General features: G+C 37.3%; 1 protein-coding gene across 1 annotated transcript in view; it reads left to right on the top strand.

Annotated features, from left to right (window-relative positions):
* Positions 1 to 8,873, top strand: part of gfra3 (GDNF family receptor alpha 3) — a 55,773-nt gene extending 46,900 nt beyond the window's left edge. Inside the window, exon 8 of the mRNA XM_053486249.1 lies at positions 6,908 to 8,873. Within this exon, the coding sequence (XP_053342224.1) occupies positions 6,908 to 7,117 (210 nt within the window). The 3' untranslated portion in view covers positions 7,118 to 8,873. The remainder of the gene's footprint in view (positions 1 to 6,907) is intronic.
* The last annotated feature ends 5,563 nt before the right edge of the window (positions 8,874 to 14,436 follow it).

Genomic DNA, 14,436 nt, shown 5'->3' with positions numbered 1-14,436 from the left:
TAATACTGAACATGCTACTCAATTAAGTATAAAATCATTCTACTGAACACACTACTTAATTCACTAATAAAAATATAATAAGAACAAAATATTTTGCATATGGAAAAAACATTTGTAGTACTAATGAGTTTATTACACACACACACACACACACACACACTTACTAAACTGAACAACTGTGCAAAATAAATAACATACTAAAAAACTAACACTTAACACAACAAAACTGAACCCACCCACCCATCCATTTTCGAACGGGCTTACCCTGTCAGCCTGTGTGTTGTAAGGGGCCTGGAGCCTATCCCAGGAAATTCATAGAAGACAGGCAACACCCTGGATGAGGTACCAACCCATGCCAAGGCACAAGCATACCTGCAGTCAAAAACTATGGGCAATTTGGAAACACCAGTCAGCCCACAAGGAGTCTTTGAAAACACACAAACTTCATACTCATGAACTGAAGGCGAGATTCAAACTATCACCCTTGGAGGTGCAGGTGACACTGCTAATCACTTAGCCACCAGAACCGAAGCTACTACTTTAAAACTATATTACTGAACACATTACTCAACAAACTAACAAACTAAACCAATAACTACAGTATATTGCTGAACTGAACTCTTGTGCACCATACTCAACATCCTGTTAAACTAACACACCGAACACACAACACTACTATTTCATTACACTAAAATCATCCCTCAACAACACAACTAAAATCATCCCTTCCCCAAACATTAACGCCTATTAAACACTCCAGCCAATATACATAAATTAAGACTGTAAAATAGGTGTGTGTAACTTTATTAGCTGACACAATAACACACAGCGGAGTGTGATTGTCAGCTTACACACAGAACACCACTGAGAGCCAGCTCTTCTAAATGCAGTAACTTTGGCTTTGGAACGGGGTGTTTTACAGAACGCATGGCTGATCAGGATTGCAGCCAAGACAAAGTCACAGCCCAGTGCTCTGAAAACCTCCAACAGGAAGAGCTCTATGTGTGAACCAGACCGCGTTAATTGAATATGCTATACAATGGATGCTGTGACTAGAGCAGCTTCATTATAATACAGTATAGATTTAAAAGCATACAGTACTTCAATTAACGCTAACATGGCTTACAATGAAAGCTCCATCTTAGGTAGATGAATGTCATCTTCATTAAGCAAGCTATAATTATGTCACTGCTCAGATTCAGAGCTGTTAGCCTTCTGAGGCATTCTGTCGGACAGTTTAAAGTGATGAGAACCACATAATACAACGACACAAACTGCAGCGCATATTATGACTACACAAACTGCTATGCATAATATAACTACATAAAATGCTATGCATAATACAACTATACAAACCGCTACACATAATATGGCTACACAAACTGACACAATACAACTACACAAACTTCTACATATGATACGACTATACAAACAGCTACTGTACATGTAATACAACTACACAAACTACTACACATCATACAAATTCATACATAAAGTGCAACACATAATACAACTAAACTATTTGCTATGCATAATATGACTACAATATATGCATACAAAAACTGCTATGCATAATATAACTACATAAAATACTATGCATAATGCAACTACACAAACTGCCACAAATAACACAGCTACACAAGTTGCTACACATAACACAAATACTCAAGCTTCTACACGGAATACGACTACAAAAACTGCTACACGTAATACAACTACACAAACTACTACACATAATACGAATCCACAAAGTGCAACACATAATACAGCTACACAAACTGCTACACATATCACGGCTACACAAATGTTATACATAATACAACTACACAAATTTCTACACATAATACAACTACACAAACAGCTTTACATAATATAACCACAAAAATTGCTACACGTACTGTATACCTACACGAATTGCTATGCATAATACAACTACACATGCTACAGTTACAGAAACTACTTGACCAAATTTAAGTACACAAACCACCTCAAACTACTTTGTATAATACAAGCACACAAACCATCATGAATAACACAACAGCACAATCTCTTGCTCGAAACTACACAAATCACTGCAGATAATACAAATACACAAACTATCATGCATATTACAACAAATTACATGAATACAAAAACTAAAAAAAAAAATTAACACAAACCTACTACACAAACTACTATGCATAATACAGCTACACAAAATGACTACACGTTCTACAATTACACAAACTGCTACTTATAATGCAACTTTAAATCTACTACACATACTGCAAATATGCAAACTGCTACACCTATTACAAGTACAGTAAATACTACATACTACATAATCTAAACAAAATTCAAACTACTACACAAACGACATTGTATATTAGAAGTATACAAACACTCACAAATTAGACAACACAATCCACTACATGCAATACAACTCCACAAACTACTGCATAAACTGATACACATAAATACCCAGACTACTATATATAACACAACTACACAAATGAGCTTCAGTTTAGCCTTTATTTATCACACATACATTACTTTACAGTGAAATTCTTTATTTCAGCTTCTTGTTAGTCGGCTGGGGTCAGAGCACAGGGTCACTCCTGGAGCAGACAGGGTTAAGGGCCGAACTTCCAAACAGTAACTCAGAGCATTAACACACTGAGCCATCACTGGCCCAAACTCTACACAAAGTTTTTTCAAAATATTTATGCAAGTACACAATCTACTATGCATAACTACACAAACTACTATGCATTATACAACTTTATAAACTACAATATATAATAGAACTATACTACATAATATATTTACCGCAGACACCATTATTCAGAGACTTACATTAACGATGAGATGAGATCTCATTATACGTCTGAGCAGTTGAGGGTTAAGCGCCCAACAGTGTTAACTTGGTGGTGTTGGGGTTTGAACCAGTGACCTTCACCAACACATTAACCACTGCTTTCCCAATGTTTTTTCATATAAACACCAATATATATATATATAAAAAAACACCAATTTCCACCAACAGCACACAAGGTTTCAACAGACCTTTGCATACTAAACTACATGCTGGTTTACATATTAAACACCTACACAAACTACTGTAGAACTTTCGAATATTTGTTTTTAGTAGGTCCCCGCAAAGTGCCACTTTCTAGTTTAGCATCCCCAGCAGAAAACTAAATGCAACATGGCCGTCAGTGTTGGCAAGAGTTAGAGACTTGAGTGAGGAAGTGGACTTTCCACATGGCAGATATATAATTTCATAGATGTTAAATTACTGGCTGATGGGGTTATACAGTCATTGTGTATGTGAAATGCCAAGTTAATTTTAGACACAGATCTTGATTCATTTATCTACAAAATCAGCAGAGACCTAATTAGATACCAAAAGGATTTTTTTATGGATTTATATTTAAATATTATTCTAATTTTTGCAATAGGCATTAAAGTCGAAAGTGGTTCAATTTTATACCCTTTCCCTAATTTCTTAATTTCATGTAGAAGGATGGTATTTTTATCTCAAAACAGTTGCACACTCTAACTATTCATTCAACCAATTTATTTCAGTTTGAGTGCTGGAATATGCTTGTTCCATCCGGAAAGACAAAACTTTATAGATGTGATAACCTGGTCATTCAGTACATTCAGGTCTTCAGCTGACTTCATTTTAATGCCAGATAATTTTACTGAGTCTAGACCTGAGCAACTTAAGCAACCCCAGATCATTACACCAGAGGCTTGTACAGTGGGCACTATGCATGATGGGTGCATCACTTTATGTGCTTCCCTTTTAACCCGGATTCGACCGTCGCTCAGGAATAGAGTCAGTCTGGACTCATCAGACCGCATGACCTTTTTCCATTGCTCCAATGTCTTTTTTCCAAAATATTTATGCTCCCTAACAAATCAAAGCCTTTTTTGCTAAATAGCTTCCCTAACATATGTTTTTTTTTATGGCCACACAACTATTAAGTCCCAATCCTATGAGTTCTCTTGTCATTGTGCGCGTATAGAAATGATCTTACTTTCACTGTTAAACATTGCTATGGTTTATTTATACCCCTATCTCACCTATGCGATTTGACTCCCGGTGAGATGCAGTGTAAGGCAATGTGAGCTGCCCCGATTGCCCGCCAACGTTCCGCGAAGTTCCGCGAAGTTCCGCAAGCTTCCGCAAGGGGAATTACTGTTTTTAGGTTTTTTTTTACCATGGAACTTCATCAAGTGTTTAAGTGATTAGCTATATTCATTAAAAAAAAACTTTTACAAGTTGATTGTTCAGCACTAGGTCTTTCAGGTTTAAATAATGTGTTAAAGGGTTCTTAAGTAAGCTCAAATCTCCTTAGTTGTTCTCTTTGATTGAGGCTGCCCAGTAATTTGATTCTCAAATTTTTTTTTTTGGCAAGGCAGTATATTTACGTATACTATACACTTAGTTTTCCAATGTTAAAATATTCCAAGTTACTGTCTTATTGGCTGCCAATGGTCGGAAGCACGTCTATGCACTGGGTTTTATTAGAGTGATGGGAAATCAAACCTTTGGGCACTTTAACAAAAAATTATGCATTCACTGGATTTAGCCAAATTCTGTAAGGTTCACAGCATTCCAAGTATTTCAGTAAATTAGTGCATGAATCAAGTAGTAGTGAGTAAAAGTGTGAAAGTAGGCAGTTTTTAATCATGTCAAATAATTAATTTGGCAGACTCTCTAGAAGCATATTAAAGTAACACCCATTTTGACAATGGCAGAATAAGTCTGATATTAGCCTGATATTTATTTTCTGTTTTACCATTTCCCATTGTATGAAAATGTATTTCAAAAAGGTTTTAAAGGATTTGGTCAATAAAATTCTGATTAAAAGTAGTAAATTTCTTTTGGTTTATAATAAATAGGAATTTTTGTAAGTGACCATAACAGTGTAGTCTTTTAAGTATTGTGGTAAGTATTTTAAGCATTCTCGTGCTCATGAGCTTATTTTTAACCAAGTGAGAAACTGTTAGCACTTAACCTTTTAATAACCCGTCAAACATATTACATTCTTATAACGTCCTCGAGTTACCTGAAGGAATCCGTTTTAACCTTACCATAGCTTTGTTTTTCATGGTAATTGATATAAAGCCTTAAAAACAAGACAGCGAGTCTGACTGGAACGGATTTTTAGTCAGCACTGTGATCAGGGTAGGTAGGGCCCCACATTCAAACAGCCTACACTGCCACGTCCAATTACCGAGACCTCCATCCTTCAAGCTAATGACTCTTGTAAGAAATTAAATCAATATTGATCTGGTGTGCTCTTTGCTGTGTTCTCAGATTATATTGACGCTCAGAATGAGGGCCAACCGCCAACGTTTCATCAAAGCTCGGTGGCAATGGTACTGGCTCAGAATCTCAATCTGTATCCATTTCAGTTGAGTCTTTGCCCGTGTCTCAACCTAATGTTTTAATTCACAGACTCACTCATGTGAGAAGAGTGGCCAAACATCTGTCCATGGGCACGTCACAGCTCATGGACCTGCATCTTTATTAGCATTTACAGCTGGGGGATCAAAACGGACACAGTTCATTCTGTGTTTTTTTTTTTTTTCAATTCGGCTTGATTTGAAACAGCCCATAAAAGACATGGTTAGCGTGTTCAGTTTTCTTGGTCAGCCTTGATTGAACCACTATATTGACATTTGTTGATTACAATTTGTTAGTCTTTGAAAACACATTAAAACGTTCATTCTGCCCGATATTGCATTCATGTCGTGAGTCAGACCTCTAGATTTCAACAGAGAGTAAAACAGGAAGAGGTTGTTATTGTATTGTATTTTTGTCATTACATGTCATGGAGTTCAGAATTGATCTTTCTCAATGCCGCAAACTGGCATACAGTAGTGTTATATATCAAGATTGTGAAGCTTTTGCCAAGAAACATATACAAAAGATTATCTTCAGGTCGAGGGTCTGATATTGTGACTCATTTTTTTCCCCCAAATTGAACTTATGTCTTACTTGAAAGATTTTCTCATCTTTGTGGTCACAAGGGTCAGGTGCTATGAATGGGACATTAACCTAGAATCTGAATTAGCGAATTACACCATGTAATTTTTTTAAACAGTGGTCAATAAAGGGTCAGGGGTCATGACACATTTAAAAAGAAAAGGTCATTATATTTATCTTCTTATGACATTATGGCATTTTCTGCATGGCTGCTAATACGGATGAGTCCTTTTCTTTCTTTTTGTTTTAATGGAAATCTATTCCTGTACATCCATTTCCATCCTCACAGACTGTTTATTGGTGAGCACTTGCGGCACTTTTGTTGTGTGTGTGTGCGTGTGTTTACACACTGGACCACGTGTACATCCTCAGTAGTGTGTGTGTATATGCGTGTGTGTGTGTGTGTGTGTGTGTGCATACACAGAGTGCAGGGGCTTAGAGATAATCTGAGCTTCCAGACAAAAAGGATTCAATTCTGTTTCCGCTGTCACTTCTACCTCTCTTTCTCAGCCAAATCGCGCGCTCTTCACTGAACGTCTCTCTGTCTTTTCTTGATCTCTCTCGCTCCATCTTTCCCATTCTTCTTCACGTGTTCGTCTCTTTCGCTCCCTCTCGCTTCGTGAAAGGATTAGTCAGAGGTGTTTGCGGGAGGCAGTGCATCAATCAGACTTTATTAGTATTAATTTATTCATGCCCATCTGTCACTCTCTCTCTCACTCTCCCCTGTTATCGCTACTTCTTAATCCCTGTCTCTGTAACTCTCTCTTCCTCTCTCTCTCTCTGCAGGCTTACTCACATTGCACAGGTTGATGTTGGACAGGTTACCTTTCATGTCATCCCTAATGCCCCTTTTCCCTCCTCTCTGTCTCTTTTTCAATTAAGACAAACACTCATTTATTTGTTTTCATTTTCTTTTGGTGTCAGGTGGAGGAGAGCGTGGAGGAAAAGAACGAGCCTGACGATGGCTTATATCCAGACAAGGAGTTCGACGTTATTCCTCCGTTCTCCGAGAAGGCCACTGTCAGCGATTTGGGTTCGGAGACGGGCAGAGTTCATGGCCGGGCCTCAGCCCTTTCAGCCTCTCTGTATCTTTTTCTCCTGTTTCTGCTGCTCACTACCCTCAGCTGGGGCTAGACGGCAACGACATTTGCCCTCATACACACTTACACTTATACCCTTACATCTGCACACACCTTCCTCAAAATAATCACTCACACCCATGCTAAAGACTCAAAGACTTTATACTGAGGGATGGAGATGAAAAGAGAAGAAGAGGACAGAGGACAGGAAAGTCCTCTCCTACCCACTACTGTCCTTTCCTTTCACTCTGTTTCTCCTTCTCGCCAAGAGGGGCTGTGTGTAGCTCGTCGATCGCAGCTTGTCCCCCAGGGAGTCGCTCTCTGAATCTGATTCTGTGCCAATTGTTCGGAAAAATTGTTAGGAATCACGATTCATGATTCATGACTCATGACTCATTGGACTGAATGGAATCGGATGTATTTAACACCTGACTGTCATTGAGTGAATCAGTGAATCAGTGAGTCAGTAATGTGATGTATATGTTGTATAATTCTCCTTTGCTTTGCTGATGTTGGCTAACCGTCAGTCAACTTGCGCCGCTGTTTGAAAATTTGCTGTATCGCTTCCGTCCAATGACACAGCTACGTACGAGTGCACAGCTTGCTCTTTTTTTTTTGTACTTTGCATTTAGTCACCTTCTGCGTTTTATCATTGCTGAAGCTTTTATAACTGTGTGAATGTGTGTGTATGTGTGTGTGTACAGAATGTTTGCACTTTGTCAACATCAGAAAAAAAAAACTCCTACAATATGTGTCCACTTGCAATTTTGCCTCGCTGCATCGTATTTATTTGAGTAAACAGCTCCGCTGGTGTAGTGACTGTGATAGCCCTCCTCGCAGGAACACAGTTTAATCTCACTTGCATGCCAAATTCGAATTATTCGAAGTATTTGTGAATGAATTAAAAAGGATTGGAATATTTGCTAATGCTGGCTATCTGTTAGCAACAGCTGTAATAGAGAGGCTGTCATTGAATCACATTAGCTTAACCTAAAAATACTTAATAATTCCATAAACTAATATCAATGTTTCTTTGCTCTGGTTTCACTTACAGTATGTGCCAGATTAAATCAAAGTGACAACTTTTCTTTCTCCTAAAATAGTTTAATGGAAAGAGACACTATTCCCTAAGTCTAGTCAGTTAGACCAATTACTTACTGTAAGCTAGCATTACAAATGATTAACTAAACACATATATCTTCAGTAACAAGGCTAAAGTCACTCTGTTCTGATCTATTTAAGATAAAAAAAAAATTAAAGATTTTAATTGAGAAAAATGTTTTTTTTTTTTATATTTCATTAAGCTCATTAAAGCTATCAAATTAGCTTGTTAGTGTTTCTAGCCACCTGATTTGTTAGCTAGTTTTGCTAGCTATATCATTTCTAAGCTAGCTAGTGTTGATAAGGGTTATTGTCACAGTCATTAGCTAAGACAGGCATATTAATTGAGAATATGTGTAGGAGTAAAACAAAATACAGCGGTACCTCGGCATACTGATTTAATTTGTTCCCGGAGGTTCTTAAAGTTTGTATTGCAAAACGTATTTTCCTATGGGAAAATGCAGATAATCCATTTTCTACCCACCTGAAAATAATAGCTACTAAATATGACTAATTTTAAATACTATAATCATATTTTTTGCATATAAAAACAAGCAAAACATTTAGAAAAGCTTAAAATGAAGTAAACATTTAACCCTAATTCATGATTCCTCTTGGACCTGGCTGCTTTAAAAACAAAACTGTGGCAGCCTTTTCTTCTTGCTAGCCGCATTGCTAACTTTCTTAGGCCTTAGGATGGTGCTATATCTTCGTAAAATCTTGCACAAAATGCAAAAAAATAATAATAATAATCCACTTTGCTTGGATCCGACTGTTTATATGCCGAGGTACCACTGTCAATGAAAATCTTTTTTTTTTTTCAGAAATAAACCAAGCTAATTTGCATTGACTTGCTAATAAATAAGCTACTGTAGCTAGCATTGTAATTGAGGGTTTCATTACACTACTATAGCGTGGTTAGTTATAGTGACATAACTAGCCAGCTGTTAATATTAAGGCTAATGTTTGTTTGATCAGGTTGTAATGCAAATTTTTGCCAGATTAAAAAAAAAAAAAAGTGTTTTAATTAAGGAAACAGACAGCTAACTAGCCATTTCCCTTTAAATAAGCTAGCTCGTGTTGTAAAAGGGGGTTTTGATTGCAGAAGGTTTGTTAAACATTAAGATTTTGCCAAATAAATGAAGATAGTGAGTAAAACTGTGGCTTTGGGTTACACTGAGGTAACCAGTAGTTTCTTGATATCTGAATAAACTAAAATAATATAGTAAATAGGTTGTGATTACAGTTAAGATTCTGAATGTTACACCAGAATTTTGATTGTTTTTGCGAGCATTACTCTCAGGGCAAGCAGCTCGGTCACGACACCAGCGTTTAACTATTTCTGCATCAGTAGCTGTTGTTCATCATGATGGCCAAACCAATTAAAAAAGAAAGAAAGAATAAAAAAAGAAAGAAAGAAAGAATTTTTAAAAACTCGATAATTGACCTAGTTTTTAAAGTGGACGGGTAATGCATGCTTAGATGATGTAAAAATTAATAAATCTTAAAAAAATTTAAAACCCACATAAACAATTTTAATCCCATCTACAGTTTGTTCTTTATCTGTATAAAATTTGTAAAGTATGATAATAAATAAAAATACAAACACTGTAAAAAATTATTTTTGACGGATTTTGTTTACATTTCCACGAGTGCCGTGATGGCGAGCGTAGAACATTAGATGCGGTGATGGAAAATGCAAGTAGATATGTATTGTTAGAGTATGAAATCTTTGTTTGTGAGTTCTTTGTCTTAAGTGAAGTTCCAGGCACACTATCACTTACACTCAAACACAAACACACACACACATTCGGCGTGACCCTCTGTCGGTGCAGATGCAAGCGCTTTTCCTTTATTGCTCTATCTGCGCTGTGCTTTAATTTTAAGAGTCAGCACAGACTGTGGACTCTAACCAGGGGCATAAATAATAAACACACACACATAAACACACACACACACACACACACACATACACACACATATTCTGGAACAATACAACTTACTGAAGTCGAAATAATAAAAAAATGTGTAAATAAATAAATAAATGAATAAAGGAATAAATAAATAAATAAATGAATGAATAAATATACTCGTGCGTGGAGACGAGAGTGCAGTACAGCAGGTGTTGGAGGTCCAGTCTGGGTTTGGAACCTGCAGGAGGAAGTTATTTGCCAGCCGGAGATAATGGGTTATAACGCAAACTGTTTATCTTGTTGTGCGATGTAGGGGGAAGAACTGCTTTTGATAGAGTATGGAAAAATAAAGAGAGATATGGTAGAGGAAAGAAACGAAGAGAGACCCTCCAGCACAAACATACAGTCAAACATCTCCAGCACTTTTTTTTCTCATATAAATCTATTGCTGACACTAATGTTTTTTTCTTCTCTGCTCCCCCTCCTTCGTTCCTCCTTCGTGTATGTCTGAGCATCTCTCCTTCACTTCCCAAAGGGCTTTAATAGTAGGAGGGTTATTAAAGCCCCCGCTTCGGTTTTACCCCCTCTATTGTGCCAGTTCAAAGGGGTCTAACGCAAGGCAGAGAGGTCAGTCTCTGCTCTGTCTCTCTAAACTCTGTCCTATTGAGAGGAAGTGCCTCACATTACACCAGATTTTCACCATGTTTTAACAAAAACCTCCCCAAATTGCTCTATTATGCGACAGGAGCGCTGATCGAACTACGACTCCACCGTCCGGCCGAAGGTCAGCACTCATGTTTTTTTTTTCCCTTCAAATATCGACTTCAGTTTAAGCGACAAATTAAATTGTCAGCGGAAAAAAGAAAAATACGGTGCTTAGGAGTTAAGGTGAATAAACACATCACGTCTCAACATTTCTTCTGTATTAAAAAAACTGCTACAGGACATAGAGACAAGTTAATAATATTGGGCAAGAAATCTTTTCTGTCATGATTCAGCAATTTCTGGTTGTCGTTTGTAGATGAGGGGGACAAAAAGGGCCTGTAAAGTATCTAGGCTCTGCAAAAGGCCAGCGCAGAAATTAATTAAGGTACGTTCTTTGATCCAGAACCGAATTTTCAGATATTTCTTATATATTCATGAAAAAAAAAAAGAGTCAGATTTCTGGTGGAATTAAAAAAAAAAAGTTCAGGTACTTACCTTGTCAACTGTTTTGCCTTTTCTTATACACGGTTTACAAAATCTAAGAAAAGCACCTTTTATTATTATTATTATTAGGAGTAGTAGTAGTCTATCACAGATATATTATATAGAGTGTAGTATGATTTTTATTACCTTATTATTTAATAAAAATAAAGTAAAAACAACCTATAAATTAAAAAATAGTGATAAAAATGTAGTGTTAATATTTAGTCAGTTACTTGCTACTTTCTTTAACTAAAAATAGAGTTGGTTGTAATAAAATCTCATTCTAAGAGAAATTTACCACAGTTTTAATACTGTATCATCATTTTGGTCAGCTCTGCTCTGAAAAAAAAAAGACAACAACTTGGTATCAACAGAAATAGAAACAGTCCTCTTGATCAAATGTTAAAAAAAAAAAAAAATTATAAAAAAGGTAGTGAATCAAAGTTTTTCAAATACTTCAGCAGGTCTTGTCCCTTTTTTTCAATTATTATTCAAATATTTATGATTTCCACAAACATTTACCAAATAAAAAAACTCAGCTTTTATTGCGAAAATATATTACAGTTCTTTGCAAAAGTCTCATGCAAATCCTAATTTCTTTATATTGAATTAAATTTTTTTTATATTTAATTAAATGATGTAGATCTTATATAATAAAATTAAGTGGTTTTTTTTATGTATTTTTACTGCAATGGGTTGCAAAGTGCCTAAATATACAATTGTAATTTTTTTTGTTCTTATGTAAAAACCTCAGCAGCAACCTCATTTCCCCTCTCGTCTGTTCCAACCACTCAGCATTCAGCATCACCAGCATACTAATCACTGACCTGATCATCTGTCATCATCTGCACCTGTTTCTTACTGGTTCATGCCTTAAGTTAGATGAATTGTCAATACTTAAATGATTCATAGGCCGTTGTGTGGGTTAACAAACAAAATCATTCCTCTGAAAATGATAAATGTCCTTCAGGAAGCCAGGAGAGCTATTCCTTAGGACTACATTAAACATACAAGAAAGTCTTTCACTTTGGAAACAAAATATGAAGAAATGTGGAGTAGCGCAAGACTTTCTCACAGTACTTTAGATAGTGTATTATGAGAGAGGACGTTTTCTAATTCAGTGTTGTTGATACAATTTGCATCTGTGCAGAATGAGAAACGTGACTATTTACTGAAACAAAAGAAAATGACCCAATGTTATTAATCGAGGCAGTCCATGCCTCTGGTATAAAAAACATTTTTTACGGAAGGACCAGAGACATGATGTGATCTGAAACACGGAGACTATTTATTACTCATATATTTTTTCGCAGCAACTTAATTTACCTCTTAAATTGAATTCGAGATTCGGACAGAGACACGGATATCACTACTGACGCAGACAGAACTCATCCAATCAGAGGCCTTAATTAAGAACACACACGTTCCCCGGCGGGAAGATTGACGTGTGCGTCCATATGCCGCTCAGCCCGTGCGATGGCTGGTGTAATTTTTAAATTGCTGTCACTGAGCAAAAACCAGAGCATGACATAAAGACAAGAGGCAGCGCCAGCCGTGTCCCCGCCTTACAGTGATACGTTTTTTTTTTTTTTTTAGTGAAACAAACAAACAAGCCATGCGTTAAATGACTGCAGATAGCAGGATATCAGGGGCACTGAGGCAGAGAGGTGATTGTAGGCTGAATGTTTATACCTTTTTTGTTTATGTGAGTGCGCGGCATTAATATACAGAGTAAGCACATCAAGCTTTAATGTGTTAATGTTAAACTTTATTATACAGATCCAGAGAGAGAAAGAACAAGAGATAGTAAAAGTAGTGGCATACAGAGAAAGAGAGAGATAAGCTGAGAGACAGACAGGAACACTCACTCGCTCATCTTCTATACCGCTTTATCCTGTATTCAGGGCCACGGGGACCTGGAGCCTATCCCAGGAGGCTTAGGACACAAGGCAGGGTACACCCTGGACAGGGTGCCAATCCATCGCAGGACACACATATATATATACACACACACTCATACACACACTATAAGCAATTTGGAAATGCACTAAGCTTAACCTGCATATCTTGGGACTGTGGGGGGAAACCAGGGTACCTGGAGGAAACCCACCAAGCACAGGGAGAACAAGCAAACTCCATGCACACAGAGACGGGAATCGAACCCGGACCCTGGAGGTGCAAGGCAACAGTGCTAACCTCTACACCACCGTGCCATCCAGAGAGGAACAGAAAGATAAAATAGGATAAATAAGGCAGAAAAGGAGATTAACAAAAACACATACAGAGCAAGACATAGATAGATTAGAAGAGAGAGAAGAAGAGACAGAGTCAGACAGACCGAGAGAGGCTGAAGAAAGAGACAAAAGATGAGCGAGAGAGAGAAAGAGGAAAAAGTAACAGTCTTAAAAGAAAACAGAGAGAAATAGGAATGGGAAAAGAATGAGAGAGACAGAAACAAACAAAGACAAACAATAAAGGGGAGAGAGAGTGGCCTGGATAGAGAGAAAGAGAGCGCCTATACAGTATAAGCTGGTGTGAGTGAGACGGATAAAGATACTGAGAAGAGTGAAAGAGATTAAGAACAATAATAGCGAGAGAAAGAGGGAGAGAACAAGAGACAGTAGAAGAAGTAGCATGCAGAGAGACAGATAAACCGAGGGACCATAGACCATAGAAGAGACAGGAAGAAAGAGACAGATAGAAAAACGAACAGATAAGCGGAGAGAGAGGGAGAGATTAACAGAAAGATATACAATGTAAGACACAGATAGATTAGAAGAGAGAGAAAGAGAGTGAGGCAAAAAGAAAAGGAGATGGACAGATAGAGAGACAAACAGACAGATAGGTTCAAAGAAAGAGGCTGAGACATAGAGAGACAAACAGGGTGAAAGAGAGAATGAGAGACACAGAGACAGAAAAACAGAATCAGAGAGACAGAATGAAGGCGAGACAGGAAGACAGGAAAAAAAAGAGAGAGAGAGAAAACGTGTGAGAAAACAGAGAGAAAGAACAAGAGACAGAAAAAGAAGTAACATGCAGAGCGAGAGAGCCAGAGAGATTAGAGGAGAAGGTAAGGAAGAAAAACAGAATGCCAGAGCGAGAGAGTGAAAACGATACAAGGTATAAACAGAGGAGAGGCAGGAAGCTTGTGAGAGGATTAGGAGTTCTCAGA

This window comes from Clarias gariepinus, chromosome 2 (genome assembly GCF_024256425.1).
Source record: "Clarias gariepinus isolate MV-2021 ecotype Netherlands chromosome 2, CGAR_prim_01v2, whole genome shotgun sequence".
Taxonomy (NCBI): Eukaryota; Metazoa; Chordata; class Actinopteri; order Siluriformes; family Clariidae; genus Clarias; species Clarias gariepinus.
This window is presented reverse-complemented; position numbering and strand designations above follow the sequence as displayed.